The sequence below is a fragment of the Saccostrea echinata genome, unplaced genomic scaffold (assembly GCF_033153115.1).
Source record: "Saccostrea echinata isolate AGI-Se365-2 ecotype Australia unplaced genomic scaffold, CSIRO_AGI_Sech_v1 ptg000041l, whole genome shotgun sequence".
NCBI lineage: Eukaryota > Metazoa > Mollusca > Bivalvia > Ostreida > Ostreidae > Saccostrea > Saccostrea echinata.
In genome coordinates, this window is record NW_026889790.1 from 4,213,684 (window position 1) to 4,236,694 (window position 23,011).

The window sequence follows — 23,011 nt, forward strand, 5'->3', positions numbered from 1 at the left end:
GCAGTTGTCATTTCATGCATTTGTTGTAATTTCATGCAGTTGTTCAGACTGCAAGACAACAAGTGTTGACTGTAAAATGTTGATATGTTCTCTAGCTGTTCAGAGAACCAACATTGACATATCATGTAATCAGGGATGGGGTAATCGTAATCGATTGTAATGATTACTGTTTTTCAAGTAATCGACAGTAATCTGTAATCGAAGAGATTTTCGATTACTTGTAATCGTAATTTAATCGATTACAGCTAAAATTTTCAATGTAATTATAATTACTTTTTCGATTACTTTCGATTATTTTATACATAAATGGATGTTATTTTGAAGAATTATTTCCAGTCAGTCACACATAAATATCAAATATAAACCACCTTGTGTAATGTTTGGATTTCCTAACTTTTTTTATCATAAGTTTAATAATGTTCTCAATAAAATTTGCATTATAGACCTACTGGTCTAGTATTAAATAATTCAGAAGTGTATTTCAACCATTTATTAATAAAATATACAGATTTTTCATGTGCATTTTACATTTGACCCACTGTCCTCTTGCTGCATGTCCTTTTTCATATTTCAGATGTTGAAAAACTTTGTCTTGTAATAGAAAATTATAAATAACAAAAACAGATTTAAGTGCTGTATAAAATATAAATAATTTGGTAAATAAACTACATTGTACTCGAAAAAAAAGAAGATGGAATACTTATTCATATCTGAAAATGTTTAAACAACTTCAAGCTTGTGTTTCAGTAACTTTAAAATTTATTGCAAAATCACTCTCATGTTTTCATTCAAAATTGTAAGGTTGCTTTTATATCAGCGAGAGCTAGGTTATAAGTGTCTGTAAGAGAGGGAGTAAGTGTCACTGTGTTGGCTTATCTTAATTGGCTAATTAATTGACTAAGACATATCCCTGATTGCAGATAATGAGGTGTAAACTGTGAACTACCTAGTGTTTAACTTTCATTCTGTTGAAGACAAACAGTATTATTAAAACAATTAATAGCTCTCAAAACACTTATTTCAATACAGAATGAAATTGTGCTACATGTATTAGTTAAATTACTTAAGGACACATTTAATTTACATGTTTATTACTAAGAGCTCATTCTAATTTACTTATTTTTTGAAAAAAGACACGTACAGGAATGTTTAATGTGTACTGTCAACATACGGGCAGCCCAAATACTTCTAATGTAGTAATTCACAATAAAATATTAAATAATTTTTTCAACAAGTCAATAAATATGGAGGTTCAGATCTAAAGTTGAAAGGAATAATTAATTCCTTGGCATATTTTATTGTAGGAATCATGTCTCCACTATAAGTAGAGAATCCCTCATTTGGGCATTTAGTGAGAATGTTGGCCAGAATAAAACCTTAAAAGAATCTGCACTGAAACTGCAGGAACACATTCAAACTTCAGTGGATAACATCAACATTTACCATTTAAATATTGCTTTGATATTTGAAGAGATAAAAACTTGGAAGTAATCGATTATTAATCGATTACATCTTCCAAAGTGATCGATTACAATCGATTACAGGACAAAAATGAGTGTAATCGATTAATAATCGATTACACAAAATTCCTCTAAGTAATCGATTATTAATCGATTACATTTTTCAGTAATCGTGCCCATCCCTGCATGTAATTCTTCAGACAGCCTGATTATCAGTGTTGACTTAAAGGCAGGTGCTTGCTTAAGGAAGCTCTAAACACTGCTCACTAAAGAGTTCAAATTCTATGGTAGTTTTATGTGGTTAGAGTGATCTGCTCTTTGATGTAAAATGGAATACATGGAACTCTACATTAAATGACACAATTCAAAATAGATTAAAGCATTCTTCATATTATAACAGACCAAGATAAAGTAATTGAAAACATTATTTTCAAGTACCGGTACTTTCCCAATTGAAGTAAACAGAGGTGATTTCAGTACAATAATACTTCACTGTCTTTGAACATTTTTTCTGGAGAAATATGACAGGTACCCTATGTTGGAAATGAAGTAGAAAAATTCAATATGTACATCTTTATATGATACATTTTTCTCAAAGTCCAAAAAACATTTTATGTTAGTGTTTAGAGCTTACTTAAGAAACTTAATTCACACTTCCGCCCAATTTTGTTGTGCATGGATAAGATTGATATGACACGTGAAAGAAAACTAAGAAGACAAGGTTAAACTGCAGCAATTTTTTATCACAGAAAATTGGGATAATAAAACAAAGTGCTGCGAAACACTCCTAGCGCAGCCGATGGTACATCAACACTAACCATTAAACAACAGAGTTCAAAAGTCAAAATAATGTCACGTGTACAGCTAAATACTGTAATGATATAGAAGTTCTGAACACTGTCTGTACACAATCAGTAAGGAATTACAAAGTTAATATTCATGTTCTATAAAATAAATACTGGTAGAAGGACATTCCTTAAATCCCAGCTTACTTTCGTTCAAAAGGTATTAACACAAATTAATACATAAATATGTAATAGGAACTGCTGAATTTTACACTCGTATGAAAGACATAACCGTATTGTTAAATCACTTCTCAGTCTTAAGTGTTAGTTTTATGATTAATGAAATTTTTATTTCTGGAAAATGTTATCTCTGTACAAATAAAAAAGCAATGTTTTGAAAAATGTAACTATGGAAACCCCAAGGCTCCATTTATGAACATGGCTGACTAGAATGACTATATATGAGAGGTAACCTATAAATAAATAAATTGATTGTGTCGACTATCAGCAAAAAAATAAATATCAAAAAAGGGAGACCACTCAGTGTTTGTCTCACGATGCCACCGTGTGAAGACATTCTCTTGCTTGGGAGAGTGTTTCTTACAGACATACTGACATGTTACACACATCATCCTGAGAAACTCCAGGGCACAAAGTCTCACAAATGTTTTATTCTATGTCCAGTCTTCGCTAACAAGCATCTCAATGTTGAGTCATGTCTTCACGTGTGTTTTTTTTATGGCACAGTTCTTGGGAGAGCAGTTTGTAGCAAGGCTACAGATTGAGGTATGTCTGGAATGAATATCTAAATGTCTGAGCAACTCAAAAATGGGGTCATGACTGGTCACTAACAGGGAATAGCTGCTGTGTTCTACTTGATATCACCATGGAGACACTGTTCTGTGACCCTCACAAGTCGTTGCTATGACAATGACCAACACATCTTGACAGCAGGTTACTGTTGTCCATGGCAACACCGCTAAATGGTATGAAAAATGTGTTGTCCTCCATAAATGACTGCCAGTTCTGTAGCACTGTGTCCAGATGTACAGAAGCAGGGCATTTTATTATGGGCCTTCTCTCTGGCCCGTGATGGTCCTTCCTCCAAGCGTTATCCAGAGTCCACGCCCACATTGATGGTGACAAGCCCATTCCCCTCGCCTTCCTCCTCCTCAATAAAGTTAAAGTGTGAGTTTTCTGTGGGGGTATGAGAAAAGCTTGGGGAAGGCGAGATTGAAATCTGACTTTGGTACCAGTCTCGGTTATACTCGAGTGTGTCTAAGATGTGTTGAGCATCAGGATACACTAAATCAGCCCAAGTCTCCCAAAGCGGGTGGACAATGTAGTCGATAAAGCCCACCTATAACAGAAATGTACACTTCAATAGTGGATAAAGAAATACACAATAATATTTAAGGCCATCATTAAAAAATTGTTTGGTTGCCCTCTCCCGACCGACTGGCTAAAAATGGCCCGACTCAACACTTTTAAACCTCCAGGAAGCAATTGTTTTTTTTTATGCATTCTGACCGATAGATTTTGATATTTCCTACCTACCGACTCAATTTTCTCATCCTGAGTCGGGAGAGGGCAAGCAAACATTATTTTAAAGTTGGCCTAAATAATTCCATCTATCATAAATTTCTTTGCTAGTCAGTTTTTTTAAAAGCAGGATCCCCTATTTTCTTTTTCAGTTTTTTTTCATTCTTCAAATTTTCACTTATTTCCTTTATGGGAACCCCCTGGGAAATATTCTGTATTTTATCCTGATATGATATACTTATGTAGTTATAAATATGAATTGTTAAATGTATCTTGTTATTTCTGGTTACCTGGGTTTTTTCGATGGTGGCGGTATGGCGGTCACACATGGGGCTGATGTCTAGGTTCCTCTCACGCTCCATGTCACCCTGGTGGAAGAATTCCTTCATAAGCCTCGTGACCCACTTCTGGTAGATCTCCAGAGGTTTAGTGGGGTTCCCTAGGTCTGAACAGTGGACCATGTTCTGTAGAACCTGTACAATAAATACAAAAGATTCAGTGTTAGACATGCTCTGTAAAACCTGTTAAAGGATTAGAGCAGAATCAACAGATCGATATGTTTTAAAAATTAGAATTCAGCTATAAAAAATTTTTGAGAAAAAGAATTTTGTATAATTGAATTTTCATTAAGATTGAAATTTACAGTTATTCCCCACAAAATTACAATGATAACATTGAGAAATTATCTTTTAACTTTTCATAGAACAAAAATAATAAGTGATACATATCAATACATATCATGATACACAAGTCAAAAACACTGATATATCATGATAGGTTTTTTGCACATTGACATTCATCCCTATAGTCTAGTTGGACATTGAGAAAATTTCCTGTATTTCGTGTGACCCGTGTAGTTTATCACACAACAGATTTGTAGATACCTGTCACCTCTACACATTTACAGTTTACCTGGGTGTCTGCTACATGACACCTGTACAGTTTACAGGTAAATAGCTGACTTACCTGGATGCGGTCTGTATAGTTGTCCAGTAATAATACCCCTGAGCCCGCCACTTTCTTGCTTTCTACCATAGTTTTCAGGTCAGCCAGTAAACTCATATGTTTAGACATATCTGTAGCCAGGACCTGAATTATGAAATTAAGATGTCATTCAGACACCTGCATAACCAATATTTACTTATCAACATTATTGCAAACTTAATTTATCTTAAAACATCTAATATTATATCAGCAGAAATGAAAACATTCACATGATATTTTTCATATTTTTTATTTTCATAGAAAGTACAAAATATAAAAACTTCCGAGTTTAAAGTTGCCGATTTCTTTACAAAGTTCTTGATATTTGGAATTTTTCATACTAATGCAACATTTTTGTATAAATAATTTGCTTATTTAATGTCTTACCATATCAATGGTCATCTTGCGGAGTGTCTGACGCTGTTTTTTGGAGAGATTCACAAAAATATCACAGTTTTCCTCTTGCAGAAGCTTGAATGCCACAGCTAGGTGATGATTCTCTAGGACTGACTCATCATTATACATCAACGCCAGCTCGGAACCTTACAAAGCAAACCAGTATGTCAGCCAAAACCCAATCAGTACTGTAATTTTTTTCAATGTGGATTTTCTTTTATGAGACAGACTCCATATAAATGGAGAAAGGTAAACTTTATTTAGTGTAAAATTTACATTGTATGGAATATCAATTTAGAGACAATTACAAACCCATTAGAGATATTCAATTGTGAGATACATATGTTAGGATTTGAGATGAAGTACTTTTATAAATGAGATACTAACTTCAAGTGTTCAAGTGTCCTGAGATGTCAACTGAGATATAACTACCTTTCTTGATGACATACTGATTTTTTAGGTATCTCCTGTGAGATGATCACCCATATTAACAAACCACTAATTCATAAAATATCTCATGAGATGTAATGATGAGATACTTATTTACAAGTTCAATGAGATATCTACTGAGATATATTTCCCCACTTGCAGAGAAACGGATATGTGAGATATCTGACACAACATTCACTGAGACACTGATTTGGGTGATATCTCGATGTAAGATACATGTATCTACTGAGACATGAGATACTTATTTGGGTATCTTGTAAGATATGTACTGAGATGTGAGATATCTACCTGTATTTATGAGATACTGATTTGTTAGTCCTGGATGATGTGTGATATCTTGTAAGGTATCTACTGAGATGTGAGATATCTACCTGTATTTATGAGATACTGAATTTTTAGCCCTGGATGATGTGTGGTATCTTGTAGGATATCTACTGAGATGTGAGATATCTACCTGTATTTATGAGATACTGATTTGTTAGTCCTGGATGATGTGTGATATCTTGTAAGATATCTACTGAGATGTGAGATAACTACCTGTATTTATGAGATACTGATTTGTTAGCCCTGGATGGTCCACATCATGAATGGCACAGGCAAATATTGCTGCTAGTATCTCGAGATCAGTGAAGACATTCTAAATAAGATTAAAAAAAAAAGAGAAATAAAAAAAGGGAATAAAGAAATCAGCTGTTATTTAAAAGAAGACTTGTCAAGAGAAGAAATCCCATTTCTGATGGATGAGGTGATCATATGCTTAATCATTCAGATTCAATTTCCACTGCAGGCCAAGAAAAATCAATTTCCTCCACTCTGAAGAAGTGATAGTTTGAGGAAATCCGGGAACTATAACTTAAGCAGTCCCAAGTGGTTAGGCTATGTTTCGGAGTTTTTCAGAGTTATCATTTTTCATGTGTTTTGGAATTATTGATCAAGAATAAAGTCATTGTTCAGCAGAGATGAGCTATCACTTTCATTTTTGGGAAGTCATCCAAATATCATACAAAATTCTAAGACAACTGAGAAGCTTGGAATGTAAAAAAGGGATAGGATTTCAACATTACGATGGTGATTTTAATATATGATTAATCAACAACTGTTTTAAAATCTCTAAATCCCCCCTCCTCCCCAAACATACACTCTGATGATGCTACAAACCTCAAGCGCCTGAGCGTTAAGTAGTACATGTGTAGACTGTGTGACGTCTGCTGCGTGCTCAGCATTGTGGTACGGGTTGTCGCGGTGATAATGATCCTCCAGATGAGTTAGGTACGTCAGCAGTGTTTGTGCGGGAATATTAAACGTCTTCAGCAAGTTTCGCTCCTGAAAGCATGTAATCACCAGACTGAACCATAGTCACCAACATTATTCAAATTTTATTGGGCATGTGTAATTAGCTATATAAAATAGCAACCTTGTATGAATAGTGTCAAAATAACTTAAAAATAGGCCCAAGGGCCACAACACTCACATGAGGTACATTTCTCCTGACAACCAAAAGTTTAAAATAAATGAATCCAACTACTGTTTTCCTGAACTTAGCAGAATTCACAATTAAAATGTACAGTATGCTTTAACTTTATATTAATAATAATAATAATAATATATAGACAACACTATCTACCTGTAATATTGGGAAGGTAACAGTAACTTACCTGTAATATTGTATAGGTAATACAGGTTAACGATCTGTTATTGGAAAACTCTGCTACTTTTATCACATCCATTCCCCATTTGTTAATGTCTGCCAAGTGCTGGAAAATAAATACAGGGAAGATTAACTTGAGACTTTATACTTGATATCATATGTGGTATATTTCTTTTTTGTTGCGAAGTGATCTGCACTAGAACATGAAATGAGAATTTTTTTTTTTAATGCTTTTAAGGACATTTGATTTTTAGTCTCTGCCCCCTCCCCCTTTCCAGGCTCTGCTCTAGGAGAGAAGCTTTTACTTTCCTCTTTTTATAGATTTGTCTGCCATCACACTTTGACACCTTCCCTCTAAGTTTTCTGTAAATTTGGACACATTCCCTACCTTTCCTAGTTCCTCGGATTGACTGGTTTCCACCCCGTATTTTGGCACTGTGGTATAACTGTTGGTGTGTTTCAGTTTACGAACCCCTGTGATTTTAGTCATGGGTGACGATTTCTCAGCAGTTTTATTATTTTGCTCTGTGTTAACAAGAGGTATGTCCAAATCTTGTTGCTTATCTAAAAAAAAGAAGTCACAAAATTATGTTAAAAAATAAACCACTTAGGGATCTAATAATTTAGAATGATATTCTTTCTATACGGAGGTATTTACTAAACAAGATTTCACTAAATCCTGTATTCAAAATATGTAACAGGAGTAAACTTATTTAAATTACATAATACAGGTTTCATGTGCAAAGCTTTTCAATTTATAGATGATTGAATTGAAATTTTCCTAATTTATCTTGATAGTTAAGTAATTTTCAATAATATTGTGTCTTCAGTGTGTTAGTGTACAAACCTAGATATGTGTTACAGATAAACTCGGCAATCTGATTCCCTGATTTACTCGACTCTCGGAATGAGCTCAGTTCTCTGTTTAACATTCGTTTGAACTGAAATTAAGACAAACTTTTTTCATGTCATTACAATTCAGATTTAAGTAATCAACTTTAAGAAAATAATGTTCCCACTTTCAACAATACGTAAAATTTTATCAAACAATTTTATTGAAATAAATGATAAATGAAGATTATAAATTTTAAGAATATCTGTATCGAAAGACTTTATAGGATTCAAAATTTCAGAATATATACATGACCACCATTTAATTTTGGTGTAAAGGATCGATGCATTGCACTAACCATGCCAACACTGGATTTGGATTTGTTTTTTTTGGTCGATTCTGATGCTTTCATAATCTTACTTAATTTAACTTTAGTTATTTGTTAGAAAATCTGGTCAATTTTGAATGGAAGTTGAATGTCAAAGGATTTTAGTCTGTAATGCAATAAAATATTTGGGAGTTTTTTTTTGCCCTCGCTGCTTTCCAAATGTTGACAATTCACAGTTGTCTGCCCTTGATTGAAGATGGCAAATAAATATGCAAAAGAGCCATTGAGAGGTGGAGCTTATATTGTAAATTAGACTAGTGTAAAAATGTCATGTCTTTTTTTCTATACGTCACCAGTATATTTACAAAGGTTTCAACAAGCATTAAGCATTAAAGGCATGTACAATTGCACTTGCAAATACAAACTAATAAAATTAATGTAATTGTGTAAAGTTGCAGTTTGGATGTTGACAATTCCTGCAATTTGAAGTTTATCTGAAATTTATTTTATTTTGTTTCTAATTCTGTATGTGCTGTCATACTTTAATTAGAAGACATTTTGATACCTTGCTGGAGGCCATATCACTGACGGACCGATGAGTCTGCATGGTCTCTAGCTGGTCTAAGCACCAATCAAGTTCCTCCAAAGTTTCCATGGCAAGCTGGGAGTAGCTTTCATCTGAAACAGAGAAAATCACTTTAAATATTGTATTTATATTGTATTTATATCTTACAGCAAAATGAATTGTCCACACAGGACAATAAATGTCTTAACTCCCCAAGAAAAAAATGTAACAAATTTTAGTATCGGTTATGACTTGGGATAATGACAAAATGCTCTAAAGAGATGATCACTAATATACTGATACAGACTGCAGAGAAAATAATATATTGTAATTCAGTTAGCTGTAAAATAAAGTTTTTTTGTTTGACTGAATGAGATTGACTACAAATATTCATAGAACTGAAAGAATAGAGGGGGAAACTGTAGACTCCCCAGCAACTGTGTGATATAGAGAGTGACTGCTCTTGTTCAATAGAATACCCAGTATATCATAAGTTGTAGGTTGTCTTTAATGAACAAACAGGATATTATTCTTTATATAGTCTGACACTGGCAGGGACACAGAAATATATGGATATCAAGAAAAACAATTACTGAGCATATAACTCTCAAAGTACATACAAAATAGACTGAAATGGATCGTTCTTTTATTTACTGACTTTAAACTGTAATATGTAGGTTTATAAAGGTGGTGCTGTTATATACATTTTCTTAAGGTGGCTCTGACAATATGTAGCTTTGGGTGGTGCTAACGTTTACCTGTTCTTAAGATTCTTGTGATGGTATGTAGGTTTGGGTGGTGCTAGTATTAACCTGTTCTTAAAGTTATGTTGGTATAATGCTACTGGAATTTACATGCTATTAAATTTGTTGTGATGGTTTGTAGGTTTGAATGGTGGTGGTATTTACCTTTTTCAGTGTTGCTGTGATGGTATGTAGGTTTAGATGCTGTTGTTTAAGGTTGCTGTTCAGGTATCTAGATTAAGGTGGTGCTGTTATCTAGTTTACGATTGTTGTGAGGATTTAAAGGTTTATGTGGCACTGTCGAGGTTCTTGTGATGGTGTAAAGGTGTAGGTGGTGCTACCTTAAGGTTTTTGTGATGGTGTAAAGGTGTAGGTGGTGCTGTTTTCTACCTTAAGGTTGTTGTGATGGTATATAGGTGTTTATGTGGTGCTATCTACCTTGAGGTTGTTGTGATGTTCTGTAGGTTTGGGAAGTGCTGTTATTTACCTGCTTATAAGGTAGCTGATGATATGTAGGTTAAGCAGAGCTGGTACCTTAAAGAGTTGTGATGGTGTGTTGTATGTAGGTTTAGGAGGTGCGGTTATATACCTGTTCTTAAGGAGGCTCTAACCATACAATGGTTTGGGTGGTGCTGTTATTTACCTGTTTTAAGGTAGCTGCTATGGTTTGGGCGGTGCTGTTATTTACCTTTTAAAGTGGCTATGACAGTTTATAGGTTTGAACAGTGCTGTTATTTTCCTGTTTTTAAGGTGGCTGTGATGGTATATGTTTGGGTGGTGCTGTTATTTTCCTGTTTTTAAGGTGGCTGTGATGGTATATGTTTGGGTGGTGCTGTTATTTACCTGTTTTTAAGGTAGCTGTACTTGAGTGAGAAGTCTGAGGAACTGGGTTTGATTTCCCTCCTGTGCCAGATCTGAAAATAAAATGTTTTTCGTTTATCAAATGTCTCTATCTACATCCAACAGTTGTTTTCCAAATATCACTTCTTAAATAAAATTGCATTTCAAATGCAAAACAATGTCACACCTTGGTTATAAATTATATGATAAAATAGATGAAAGTTATCTATTTAAATTGTTAGAAGAATGCAAATACACAATATAACTGTTTTTGCATTGCACTATGTCATAAATCACATCAAATTTTCATAATATGTTAGCACACAGGGACATTATTGAATTTGGATGCACACCTTGTGTGATAAATGAGAGATTACAACAACAAAAACCTTTGTAAGAATTATAAATTTGGCTCAGCCTAAAAAACCAAGATGATTTTTATATTCTACATTATCAAGTTGGAAAATTACCAGAAATAAAAGCTTAAATTAGGCAGTAAAATAACAATGAAATAGTTTCTATGTGCAATAAAACTGATTCTTAAAGTTGTTGTTAGATATCTGGAAACCAGTAGAAGAGAAACCCCCGAAAAGTGGTTTAATTGTGTATCCCTGGGATATCTTTGCATGTACTTTTTTATCCTGTAATTACAATTAACTGTCGGAAAATACATTAAAAAGATCAAATGTTCCAAATTGTGCCAATCAGACTTGAGCCCACGACTGCAGACTAACAGCAAGGTCAATTTCTTCAGACATTATGATTTTGTATTTCTTTTACAGGTAGGACCAATGGATTTTGGAAACTCTAAAAGGAGGCCATTCTTTGATGACAATTGGAAAATACTTTAGAGTGACGTGCTTAGGGCTGAGCTGCTTATTAGGGATACAGTACTTAAACAGGATTACACAACAGCGCACATTCCTTTTTTTTTTTATTTTAAAGTTTTCAAAGACTCTAAGGGTAGTTAAAAAATGGGAGGTATAAGCAAAGATTAAAGTTAATGATTATCAATCCAGTTCTAAAAAGTGGAAGAAACTGATTGTGTCACATGACAAAGGACTGAAAATCTCTCGGTAATCACATTCAATTATTCTGTCTTGTCTGTATTTATCGTAAAAATCAATACACGCCAAAAAATTAGATAATGGGATCTCCTTTGAAATGCAGTAGTATTTAAATAGCAAATGCAAGAAGCAGTTGCTCAGTTTAATAAACTGATAACAAAAGGCTTCCGTAAGTGCCCAGGGTAAATCTTCTGATTATGCACCAGTTTAGATCAGCATTGCATTCTGAGGAGTTCTTACAGACATCTTATCTATATGTGACCATAATACCAAATTAGCCTTTTGACTAGAGGGTCGGGTTTACTTAAAAAAAAAAAACTACACCAGAGCCAGTGTGTCAGACACTTTTGTGAATGATTCCATTAGGTGCATGGCGGCCAAATTCAAGTTTGGTGAATATAACCTTAGCTTTAGGTACAATAATTATAAGGAGTTAAGACATGCTCCAAATTTTAGCTTTGTCATTCAAGCTAGCTCACATTAATTAGCATCCTAAAATTCACTGTAAGAAAATCACTAAACCTGATATAAAGTTTCTAAAAGGACTTTCAAGTTCATGTCTTTACTTGGGCCAAAATCAATGCACTTGCATGCAAACACCACATAACCAATGATGTGCAAAAGAAATACATTTCCTATCCTTGGAAAAAAAAATAGCATGAGTTCCAATGACAGAATTTAATGTGATGGACAGAAAGAAAAAGGTAGCTGTAGCCAACTTGCTTCAGAAAAGTGCCTACATATATATTATTTACCAGGCGTGAGTTTCTTCCACTACACTTAGAATTCCTCTGATCGTGTTCCCAACATCTATCTAAACTGTTATCAATTAATAGATTTACGTAATACCAGATGTCTTTTACGAGAGGACTTGAAAAGTCAATTGTACACCATTTCCTTTAAACAGTTTCTGTTAGTTTTGATGATGCACCACTCATCTAACGAGGTGTGCATTATTACATCGATTCCGAGTCATAAAAAAAGAGAACTTTATCTGTCAATGTAGGCCCCTGTTATATGTGTCGGAGTGTCGGAAGTTCTGAATGCTTTGTTGAGTCGCTCGATCTAACTTAACCATTCAGGCAGGAAAATGATAAGTATGTATATCATTATGTAACATCAGGCCCTGGAGAGTCTTCCATCACAATAAAAGGAAGAAAGTTTAACTTATTTTTTCCTTAAATAAATATAAAATTATGTCTATGGGTGCCTTATCTCAAAGATGGATTTTTTTCAGAGTTAACACTTTTTCATAAAATGTTTTTACAAAGATTTACACTGGGTGATTTATGAATATTTATGTGTACATCCATCTGTTAAGCATTCATCTTAACTAAGCACATTAAATTCTATATAAAATAGAAATTTGTGGGATTCTAAAACATTTTCTTGATTAAGTTTTAATTATTTCCCTCCATACATGGTGTCTTCCTGGTAAATAAGACTGACTGTTGAACAGTGATCTTAGAAATAACTTCTATGATATATTCTGTGTGTCAGAGATATTGATTTGTTCAGGGAACTACTTATTCTGTACAGTAGACATTTGTTTTTAAGGTAGCCACATGTTGCAGAATTGGGATCCATTTTTAGGAACAATATGTTGACTACATAATATTTCTTAAAGAAATATATAAAAATTTGCAGACAAAATCAATAAACACATGCATCCAACTATGTGCTGATGAAGCACATGGTGATCCCTAGTTAGGTATGTCTACTGAGTCTTATTTGAATTCCTAACTTAGAACCTAATGATCTGACTTTGACCAAAAGATGAAGTTATTATCTTAATAAAGTATTACGTTCAAAAGTTGCAGTCAATTTAGGGAACAGACAACAGGATAGAGACACTCTGACACGCTTAAAAATTGTTCTTCAGAATAAAAATACAACACTGTATGATATTCTTTTTTAAAATCGGATTCTTTTTTCACCTAACTCTGGCCTTTAGGTCAACGATGAAAAAAAATTCTACATAAAAGATTAAGGATTTCTGTGAAGCCATTCTTGACTTGGTGAACCAACCTCTGAATATGACAGGAAACTATTCCAAAGTTACATCCCTTGTAAAGGGGCATTACTCTTCCTTTAAAGGAAATTGTACCCTTTATTTCGAAAAAGATTAAAATTACTGTATACAGTTATTTTTGCCCCATGTTATTTTCACTCTATCACACTTACAAATGATTTTGCATCATTCTAAATTAGATTAGACAAAATTATGTTTAATAAAAAAGATTACTCTGTCTTCTTTGAATTCACCCATTTAAACTCCAAAAGAGGGCAAAAGGAACAAAAATAAAACAGGGGCAAAAATTTCCCCTGTATACAGTATACTATTTGTTATTGAGAAGACATGGAAAACAAGGAAAACTTGCAAAAAAAAGGGGGGGGGGGGTTCAAAAAGCTCACCAGCTCTCAGGTGAGTAAAACAGAATGAGACTCCCCAATCCTCCACTTTGGGGCATCCAGGATAAATACACAATTGTTCTATAAGAATTGACTTTGAAAAGGTCAAATCAACACAAACTTGCTGCTGCCAATAACAGGTTAATTTAATGTCTCCCTATCTGATGCCTTTATTATGATAATTTAGTGCATAATTTTGTATTCAGTATTTGACTTTGAAGAAATATGCTCTATGAAAAAAAAAATCCTGAAACTGATTGTTTCTTTTTAAGCCAAGGTGATACTGATAAAAAAAATTTCAAAAACACAACGATAAGGTCAGAAATTCCATTAAAAATCTCCCATAGCTATAATGAGAACAGTATGCAATAAAATAGATACATGTTAATTAAACAATGATGAAGGCCTGCAGCCAAGACTAAGTAAATCTCATGTATAATGTAACAGTTAAAATGAGACTAGAAAAAGTAGAAGATCTAGACTCTGTGACTTGTTAGCGTAGATACACAGATGTACGTACCGTTCTCTGGATGTGTTGGTCAGCATTACATAGTTATTGCGTACACTCCTCAGGCTCGCCAGAATCTGGGCAAACGGTGTCACAATCAAATCATCCGCATGTCTGGAATGGAAACAAGAAGAAAATTTAACATTACGTCGACGACCCTTAAATGACGGTCGCAGATATTTGGCGATTTTCTGCATTGTGTCGGTGTGTGTGAGAAGCTTTCAGAAACACACAGTTTCTCGGCCAGTTGATCAATATACTCACAAAATCCCTACACCATTGGGCACAGCGTGGTATTCGTTTATGATTTATAACCAAAACAACAGAGAGCTGGTACTGACATATATTAGAATGTAACGACACTTCCATCTACAGCTTAAAATTTTATTACAACATATTAATTGACAAGGTCCGATTCTGACAGAATCTCACATCAGAACGACAGATTTTCAAAAACTTCATCTGAAACACTCAGATAGAAAGATAGACTTATAGTACAAAATAGTCCTTTTTTTCCCTTCCCAAGTTAACTTTCTACTTCATGCTAGAAACAAATAATTATTTGCTACAAAAAATATTGTACAATTATTGATTCAGAGGCTGTGCATGGAGATGACACGATTTACTGCGACCAGTGAATTAAGTCAGGCCTGAATAATGTGCTTCTACATGAAGAAATGTTTGGGAGACATCGATTTCCCTCAGATAACCATCACTCAACCTTCCCTATCAATAGCTAATCTGATGACATTTAAAATCAAGGCAACATTCAACTTGAAAAATTTATATCAACTGTAATTAGTTGTTACAAAGGAAAGAAAGTCATTAAAAGTTTTGGCAAATTGCAATGCAGGAAACAGCACATAGTACATTGCAGTGTTTGCAACTTAAAACAGCCAATTGAATTGTCAGTTCACTTACTCTGTAGAACTCTTTAGAAATTGGAGGTACACATATATTGTTTCTAATAAATCTCCATCACAACTGAAGAACTCTGTATACATCTCCAGAACAGTTCAGAATCAGAGGTCACTTCAACAGGAGAAAAGCTCTAGCACACAGGAGCTACAGAAAAATCACTGGAATGTCTTTCTTATAACTCAAACCTTTATAATTTTGTCAATTGAATTCTCAATAAATAAGATTTATGAAAACTATCAGGAAAAGGGGGAGGGAGTGAAAATTTTGATGTGTCATCCATCACTATGGTGACAGCTTGGTAAATCAGAAGTTAGACCACAGTGAAAGAAAACATACAAATTCTAGGGACAGATTCCTGGAAGTTTCTCACGTAAGTCAGTTCTGTGAATGCCTTGCTATTCATCACACACCTTGTTCTGTTATGACAGATAGGCCTTGGCACACTGCACTCTAGCATTCTAATAATTTTACTTTTACGAGGTGAATTTTCTAATTTTTTTTTACATCAAATACCAGAACACGATTGTCATTAAGTACCTCCTGATGTGTTGTCAAGCTTCTGAGATGTGTTGACAAATGGTTGACCTGACGTGAACTGTTCATTTCATATCCGCATTTCATAGCGACACTTTAACGAGCCAAGTATTTACCTGTCTTCATTAGTGGTTCTTCAAATCCTTCACTGCTATGACTACCTCGGATGGAAAATATATCTAATATATAAAGCTTTAATTTCAGTTGATTTGAACATATTTTATTGCAATAAATATATACAATGGGATTGGGCACAAGTTCTAAAAACTTAATTCGCCCTCTCCCTACATGTTATATCACAAAAATTCAATCAGACGTGTCCAACAGCATGTACAAAGTAAATTAACTCACAACATAGAAACATATACTGCTAAATTATTATCTATACACATTTTTAGAAAAATCAATTAAATCTGCCTGAATGCTGAATATAAGATTGAACAATAGAGAAGAGATATTCATTTTCAGCAATACTGAGTGAGGTATCCCCCCAGAGTAAAGTATGAGTGTCAACAATATGAACTTTATTAAATCTCAAAAACTTATCGAAGAAATCTTTCCTGGCCTCAGTGTAATTAGGACATGAGAAAAAATAATGATGTGTGTCTTCTACCTTACCACAAGAGCATAATGGACTAGATATTATGTTACACCTATAAAGATCAATGTTTAGCACACAATTGTGTCGGAGTCTAGTGTGCAGTATATTGTAGCGTCTTTTTCCAAAACTGAAATAAGGCGGGGCTATTGTTATTTTTTGTGTGATTTTACTTTTAAAAGCAGATAAGGAGCTCGAGAGTCTGGTGTCTAGCGATAAAGAATTCCACTCGTTTACTACAGTTGGTACAAATGATGATTTGTATGTTTGCAGTCTACAGACGGGTATATTATAATTTTGAGAGTTTCTTGTTGTATACGCGGAAGCATTACATCGCATTTCAGGTATAATTTCACGTAGATAATCAGGAACTAAATTATTATGAATTTTATACATGGTATTCAATCTCTGAATCTTGCGTCTATCAATGAGCGGTTCCCAGCCTGTTTCAAAGTACAAAGAGTCTCTAGATGCAATTAAGGTCAAGCCAGTAACAATCCGTGCTGCGTGTAGTTGCAATTTCTCTAATTTTTCAGAGTCGATAGCTAGACAACCACCCCATACAACTGTAGCGTATTCGAGCTGAGGGCGGATAAATGAAGTATACATGAGTGAAAGAGTCTTTCGATTTATTTTAAATTTAAGTTTTTTTAATAGACCAATTTTTTTGTATGCATTAGACAGTAAGATTTCAATGTGAGTTGACCAACTTAAGTTATATGAAAAAGTTACCCCTAAATGTTTATGAGTTTGAACATATTCTAATTGGCTATCTTGGAATAGGAGTTTGGGAGGTTCTATGTTTTTTCTTGTGCTAAAAAATACAACCTTAGTTTTGGATGGATTAAATTTTAGTAACCATTTGTTTGACCACTCTTCAAGAGATAAAAGATCATTATTCAGATTACTTTCTATAGATTTAACACATTTAGATGCGTACTGCAAACTGTTATCATCAGCGAATAATCTACAAAAGCTTGACATCTTGTCAGATACATCATTTACATAAATTAAAAATAATAATGGACCTAATACAGATCCTTGTGGAACGCCGGCATATAAGGAAGCCGAAGGGGATACCAAATTTTTGTAAATAACTCTTTGTGTTCTATTTTCTAAATAACTTTTTAACCAAAAGTACATATTACTCTCTATGCCATACATGTTTAGCTTAAACAAGAGCCCTTTGTGCCAGACACGGTCAAAGGCCTTAGATAAGTCACAAAAAATCATACAACTGGATTTACCATCATCAATATTTCTAACAATATTATCGTATGTTTCTAACAATTGATAAACCGTAGAATGACCAGGCAAGAAACCAGCCTGGTATTTGTAAAAAATATTATTACAATGAAAGTAGTTGTACAAGTGTTTAAATACAATACGTTCCATGACTTTACCAACACAACTTAACAATGAAATAGGTCTATAGTTTGACAAAACAGCTGGATCGTCTTTTTTAAAGAGAGGAATAACATTAGCTAATTTCCATTTTTGAGGAAAAACACAGTCTTTCAATGAGCGATTAAACAGTAAACATAGAGGTTTGACAACAGTAAGTTTTGTTGATTTTAACATTTTATGACTAATACAGTCTTCTCCAATGGCTTTGTTAACAGGTAATATAGATAAAATATCAAACACTTCTTGTTCACAAATAGAAATATTGTCAAAAACACTATCACACTTAGTAATTTCTTTAGGTAAATCAGACTTATCATCATCAACACGGGTAACTGAAGCAAAATAGGTGTTAAGTACTGTTATCTTATCTACATCAGAAAAAGCAAAATTGGCATCACCAGATTCGGATGTGTATTGTAAAGGAGGAATATCTGTAGTTGATTTAGTTTTAAAAGTATCTTTAAGAAGTTTCCAATAAAGTTTAGGATTGTTTTTACTGGAATCAACGAGTTGTAACTCGAGAGTATTTTGATAATTTTCAATAGCATGTTTTTTCATGTTGTTAAACTTGTTTCTGATACGCTTAAAATTATCCCAATCGAGCTGTTTATTACTTTTTTGTGCTTTTCGTCTTAATCTATTTTTTTCTCGATGAGTTTTCCTTAATAATGAGTCAAACCAAGGTTTGTCTTTAGGTCTTATAATAACTGATTTTTCAGGTACACATTCCCTTACGAGATCTATATATTTGGTTGTAAACTTTTCGGTAGCTTCGTCAATTGATTCAGCATTACAGATAAGATTTTTCCAGTCAGTAGTTTCGATTAAAGTATTAAGTTTTTCCATATTAGCATTTTTATAATCCCATATTTTCCTTACATAAGATTGACTTTTAATGATACTTGATTTTAAGAAGACGTATGTCGCTTTGTGATCGGTTAGTGTATTGTCTGTGTCTATCACGCCTGAGTGGAGTGCTACAAGGTCTGGGCTGATCAAAACTGGGTCAATAAGTGTGTTCGAAGTGTTGGTAATTCGTGTTGCTTCGTGGATTGTGTTTGTCAGGTTATGATTCAGCATGATATCTTTAATAGGAAGTATCCGAGAATTGTCCAGAAAATCAACATTTAAATCTCCTACAATTATAAATTTGCTGGAAATATCCGATACTTTTTCAATTGACCACAAAAATTTGTCCCAGAAGGATTTTTCGCTGTTGGGTGGACGATATACGCAGCAAAGAAAAAGGTTACAGGTAGGTTCACTAATTTCAGTTAAAAGCTGAGGTGCAATATATGGTAACAGATCCTACATTACCCTTGACTTCATTTTTAGGAAAAAAAATTTTCATATAAAACTATATTTGGATTAGAGCTGAGGCAATTTATGGCAACAGATCCTAGATTTCCCTTGACTTCATCTTTAGGAAAAAAATTTATCATATAAAACTATATTTGGATTAGAGCTGAGGCAATTTATGGCAACAGATCCTAGATTTCCCTGGACTTCATTTTTAGGAAAAAAATTTATCATATAAAACTATATTTGGATTAGAGCTGAGGTGCAATATATGGCAACAGATCCTACATTTCCCTTGCCTTCATCTTTAGGAAAAAAAAAATCTATATATAAAACTATGCTTGGTTCAAAGCTGAGGTGCAATTTTATATTGTAACAGATTTTACATTTTCTAAAAAATTTCTCCAACCTGTTTTCCAAGATCAAATAAATCATAACATTTAGTAAAATAATAATGCAATCACAACTGACTTATTTAGGGTATAGACAGTGTGGGACATTAATTAATGTCAACTCGGCTCATCACTATACTAGTTCCCGGCCCCCTGTCACACTGATATCACTTTATCTTGCCTTTATTTCTTAAAAAAAAAGTTGGCGCATTGATTTTTTCATTATGCAGTATTTAATCATTGAACATGCTCCATGTCACTGTTCAAACAAAGACCTGATTGTCAGCTAACGTTTGGGGGACATGCACACATCTTATTAACGTCTTCTTTCCAGGTCTCAGAATATAGGTCAATGGCGTTATGTTTAAACAAGACCTTTTGCGATATGGTTAGGTTTATTTCTGAGGATTTCAGAACATTTAGTTTCATGCAATGTAAAATTGGGCTTATATGAACAGCTAATTTAATTAAATTCACAAGTCTGTTGCTGTGTTAACTTACAGTCAAACATCTGTGTGATATTGATAGACTTGCCTTAAAAGATTTAAATAACTAGTGTTATACACATTAAACTTAATTTCAAGTTGTTTAAAGTTAAATTTGTGTCATTATTTAATATTCACTGGATACCTCTCAAGGCTGTAAGGGGCGGCTTAATTACTAAAGATTAAATTCTTATAATGATTTAAATGACAGGCCTGAAACAAAATATACTAGCAAAGCTAGAAATAAAAAAAACTTAAAAAGTATCAGATTGAAATTTTTAAATCATTTAAAAGAGACATATGATTTGACTGAACATTCATTTTAACATCATGTAATACAGAATTGAATATTATAAATTGACAAAATGGTATGGAGGTTATCTAATTGTCTCCTACTTTATAGAGTAGTACTATTTAAAGAGCAAAAATTTTAAAAATCATGTTTGAGCAGATAGAGATGTCATGGAGGTGACCGAGCAATTATCCATATACATATCCAATTGTTGGTATAAATCCGTGATTAATAAATCCTTGTAACTCTTGTAATTCTCAATCCAATAAAAAGTCAGTTGACAATGCACTAATTTATTTACATATATACATTGAGGAGGCACAGTACAAACGAAAGATGTTACATTTATGCTAGCATATATGTACTGTCTAAATCCTAGTAAAGCACTCCTGACTTCTGAAAAATTTCACACTTATTATATATGAATCTTAGCTCCAATAGATGATTATCTGAAACATTAGCTTCCATCTATTAATTAACTAACTCCAACTCTACATATATCTTTATCAAACTGTCCTAACTCTAATTTGACCTTAACTCAATACACGGCTCCCACGAACAATTATAAGCTCCCATTACTCCACTAATTAAAACCTCAATATTCTTGACCACATTAGACATTGCTCTACTCTTAATTACCCTAACACAGCTTGAATAGTCTGGGCATCCTTATGCCTGTAACTCTGAACATTTAATCATAAATCACTTCTTTACTTTTAAACCTAAAATTACTACTCATCAGAGATATAATTAATTATCACCCTTAATACTATGAAACTAGTTTGTTTATTTTTACTGGTACCGAGTATTTTTAACTTTGACTTCATCACATCTCAGGACATATCCCTCATCATTCTCAAGGTCAGATCAATAGATCACCTCCTGGTCACTTAATTCTGACCTTCCATAATGTCCAGGAAGTCCACACTGAAGACAGTCAAGTAAGATTTATTGACCATAAGTCTTAGACACAGTCATGTATCACCCTACAACTGATGGACAAACTTTATTTATCCTCCGCTTAAGGAGAGTCCTGGGACTAACAAGGAACCATCTTGTGTAGATATGGACCACTTTAATGATGGTAAATTTAAAGGATCTACAAATCACTCTGTAATTAGAATGAGTCAATCATCCAGAGCTTCACAAATGGATCACAAGGAAAGTAATGGCACAAATTTATCATCAATATTCAGTTTTTCCTGAAAAGAACTTATAAGGCTCATCTTTCTATGAAGTTTACAATGAAGAAATCCTTTCTATAAGACTAAATTAACATGATTAATTTACCATATAGTGCAGGTGTACTTATTTCAACTTGATTCATAAACTCATGATCTTTGCTCTTAATTTTTAATTTACTAAAATATGTACATGTACACTCATTTGTATATTTAGCTGAGCATCATTTACACATACACTTAAAGAAAATCACTGTATTGTTTTAAATTCAATCTATTAAAATGTAAGGCTTGGATATCCATGCAGAAAAAGGTCATTAAATGACAGTTTTCTTTCAATAGTAAGTTAATATTTAGGTTAATGGTGGCTTAAATCTCCTTGAGATTAAGAATTAATCCCCCATGCATTTAAGTCCTGAACTTTATAGGATTCCATTATTTTCTTCTTCTAGAAATATTATTTATGACCGTAAAAATGTTATCATGACAGATAGATATTTCATCTCTCAGGTCACTGAAAGCTTTAAAATCTGTTATAAATGACACCAATAAATGAACTTATGCTGCAATATTAACTGTATTAAAAAGCAATTTATTTCCCCCTTTTGAACAATCATAAATCTCTAGTAGTTATTGTCCAAACAAGACAGCAAAAAATCTAACGTTATCTAGAGAGTAAAATGTCTTAAACACAGACATTAATATTTACTGTCATATCTGGACTTCTCTTGAAGAAAAAAAAATTAATTTGTTCAAGTGACAGATGACAGATCAACTTATAGATTAATTGTTGAGGCTTTGTATCACTGCGAGGAAATAAATAATGATGTCGGTCAATGCATCTCAACAAGTGTAGATGTACTAGGAAACTTTTATATTGTAAAGGTGTGTTTGATGTCTTCACTGTGAGTATAGTTCACAAGGCAATCCAGTGTGAGTATAGTTCATAAAGTAATCAAATATGAGTATAGTTCACAGAGCGATCAAATATAAGTATAGTTTACAAAACGATCTAATGTGAGCATAATAGTTCACAATAATAGTTCACAAGGCGATCCAATGTGAGTATAATTCAGAAGGCAATCCAATGTGAGCATAATTCACAAGGCATATGGTTCACAAAGTGAACCATTCTTAACAGTTTAGTGTGTTCAAGGCCTGAACATCAGCACCTCATCTTGTCAATTCAATAAAAAATTTGTAGCTCCCTAAGCCTGATAGATTTATTTTATAAAGTCATCTGAAGAATCAAGAGCGTTGATATGGAGGTGTTTAACAATAATAGATATTTCTCAGTCACCCTAAATCACATCAGTTAGGTAGACATGTCGTCTCCGACCAG

General features: G+C 33.5%; 1 protein-coding gene across 5 annotated transcripts in view; it reads right to left on the reverse strand.

The window, feature by feature from the left end:
• Positions 1-2,182: 2,182 nt before the first annotated feature.
• Positions 2,183-23,011, reverse strand: part of LOC133200795 (cAMP-specific 3',5'-cyclic phosphodiesterase 4C-like) — a 70,076-nt gene continuing 49,247 nt past the window's right edge. For all 5 annotated transcript variants that reach the window (XM_061336594.1, XM_061336595.1, XM_061336593.1 and 2 more), the window contains 12 exons: positions 14,573-14,674; positions 10,577-10,647; positions 8,991-9,103; positions 8,113-8,206; positions 7,654-7,829; positions 7,273-7,371; positions 6,776-6,940; positions 6,155-6,254; positions 5,159-5,313; positions 4,754-4,876; positions 4,078-4,260; positions 2,183-3,605 (listed from right to left, as the gene is read on the reverse strand). In XM_061336594.1, the coding sequence (XP_061192578.1) occupies positions 3,357-3,605; positions 4,078-4,260; positions 4,754-4,876; positions 5,159-5,313; positions 6,155-6,254; positions 6,776-6,940; positions 7,273-7,371; positions 7,654-7,829; positions 8,113-8,206; positions 8,991-9,103; positions 10,577-10,647; positions 14,573-14,674 (1,630 nt within the window). In that variant the 3' untranslated portion in view covers positions 2,183-3,356. The remainder of the gene's footprint in view (positions 3,606-4,077; positions 4,261-4,753; positions 4,877-5,158; positions 5,314-6,154; positions 6,255-6,775; positions 6,941-7,272; positions 7,372-7,653; positions 7,830-8,112; positions 8,207-8,990; positions 9,104-10,576; positions 10,648-14,572; positions 14,675-23,011) is intronic.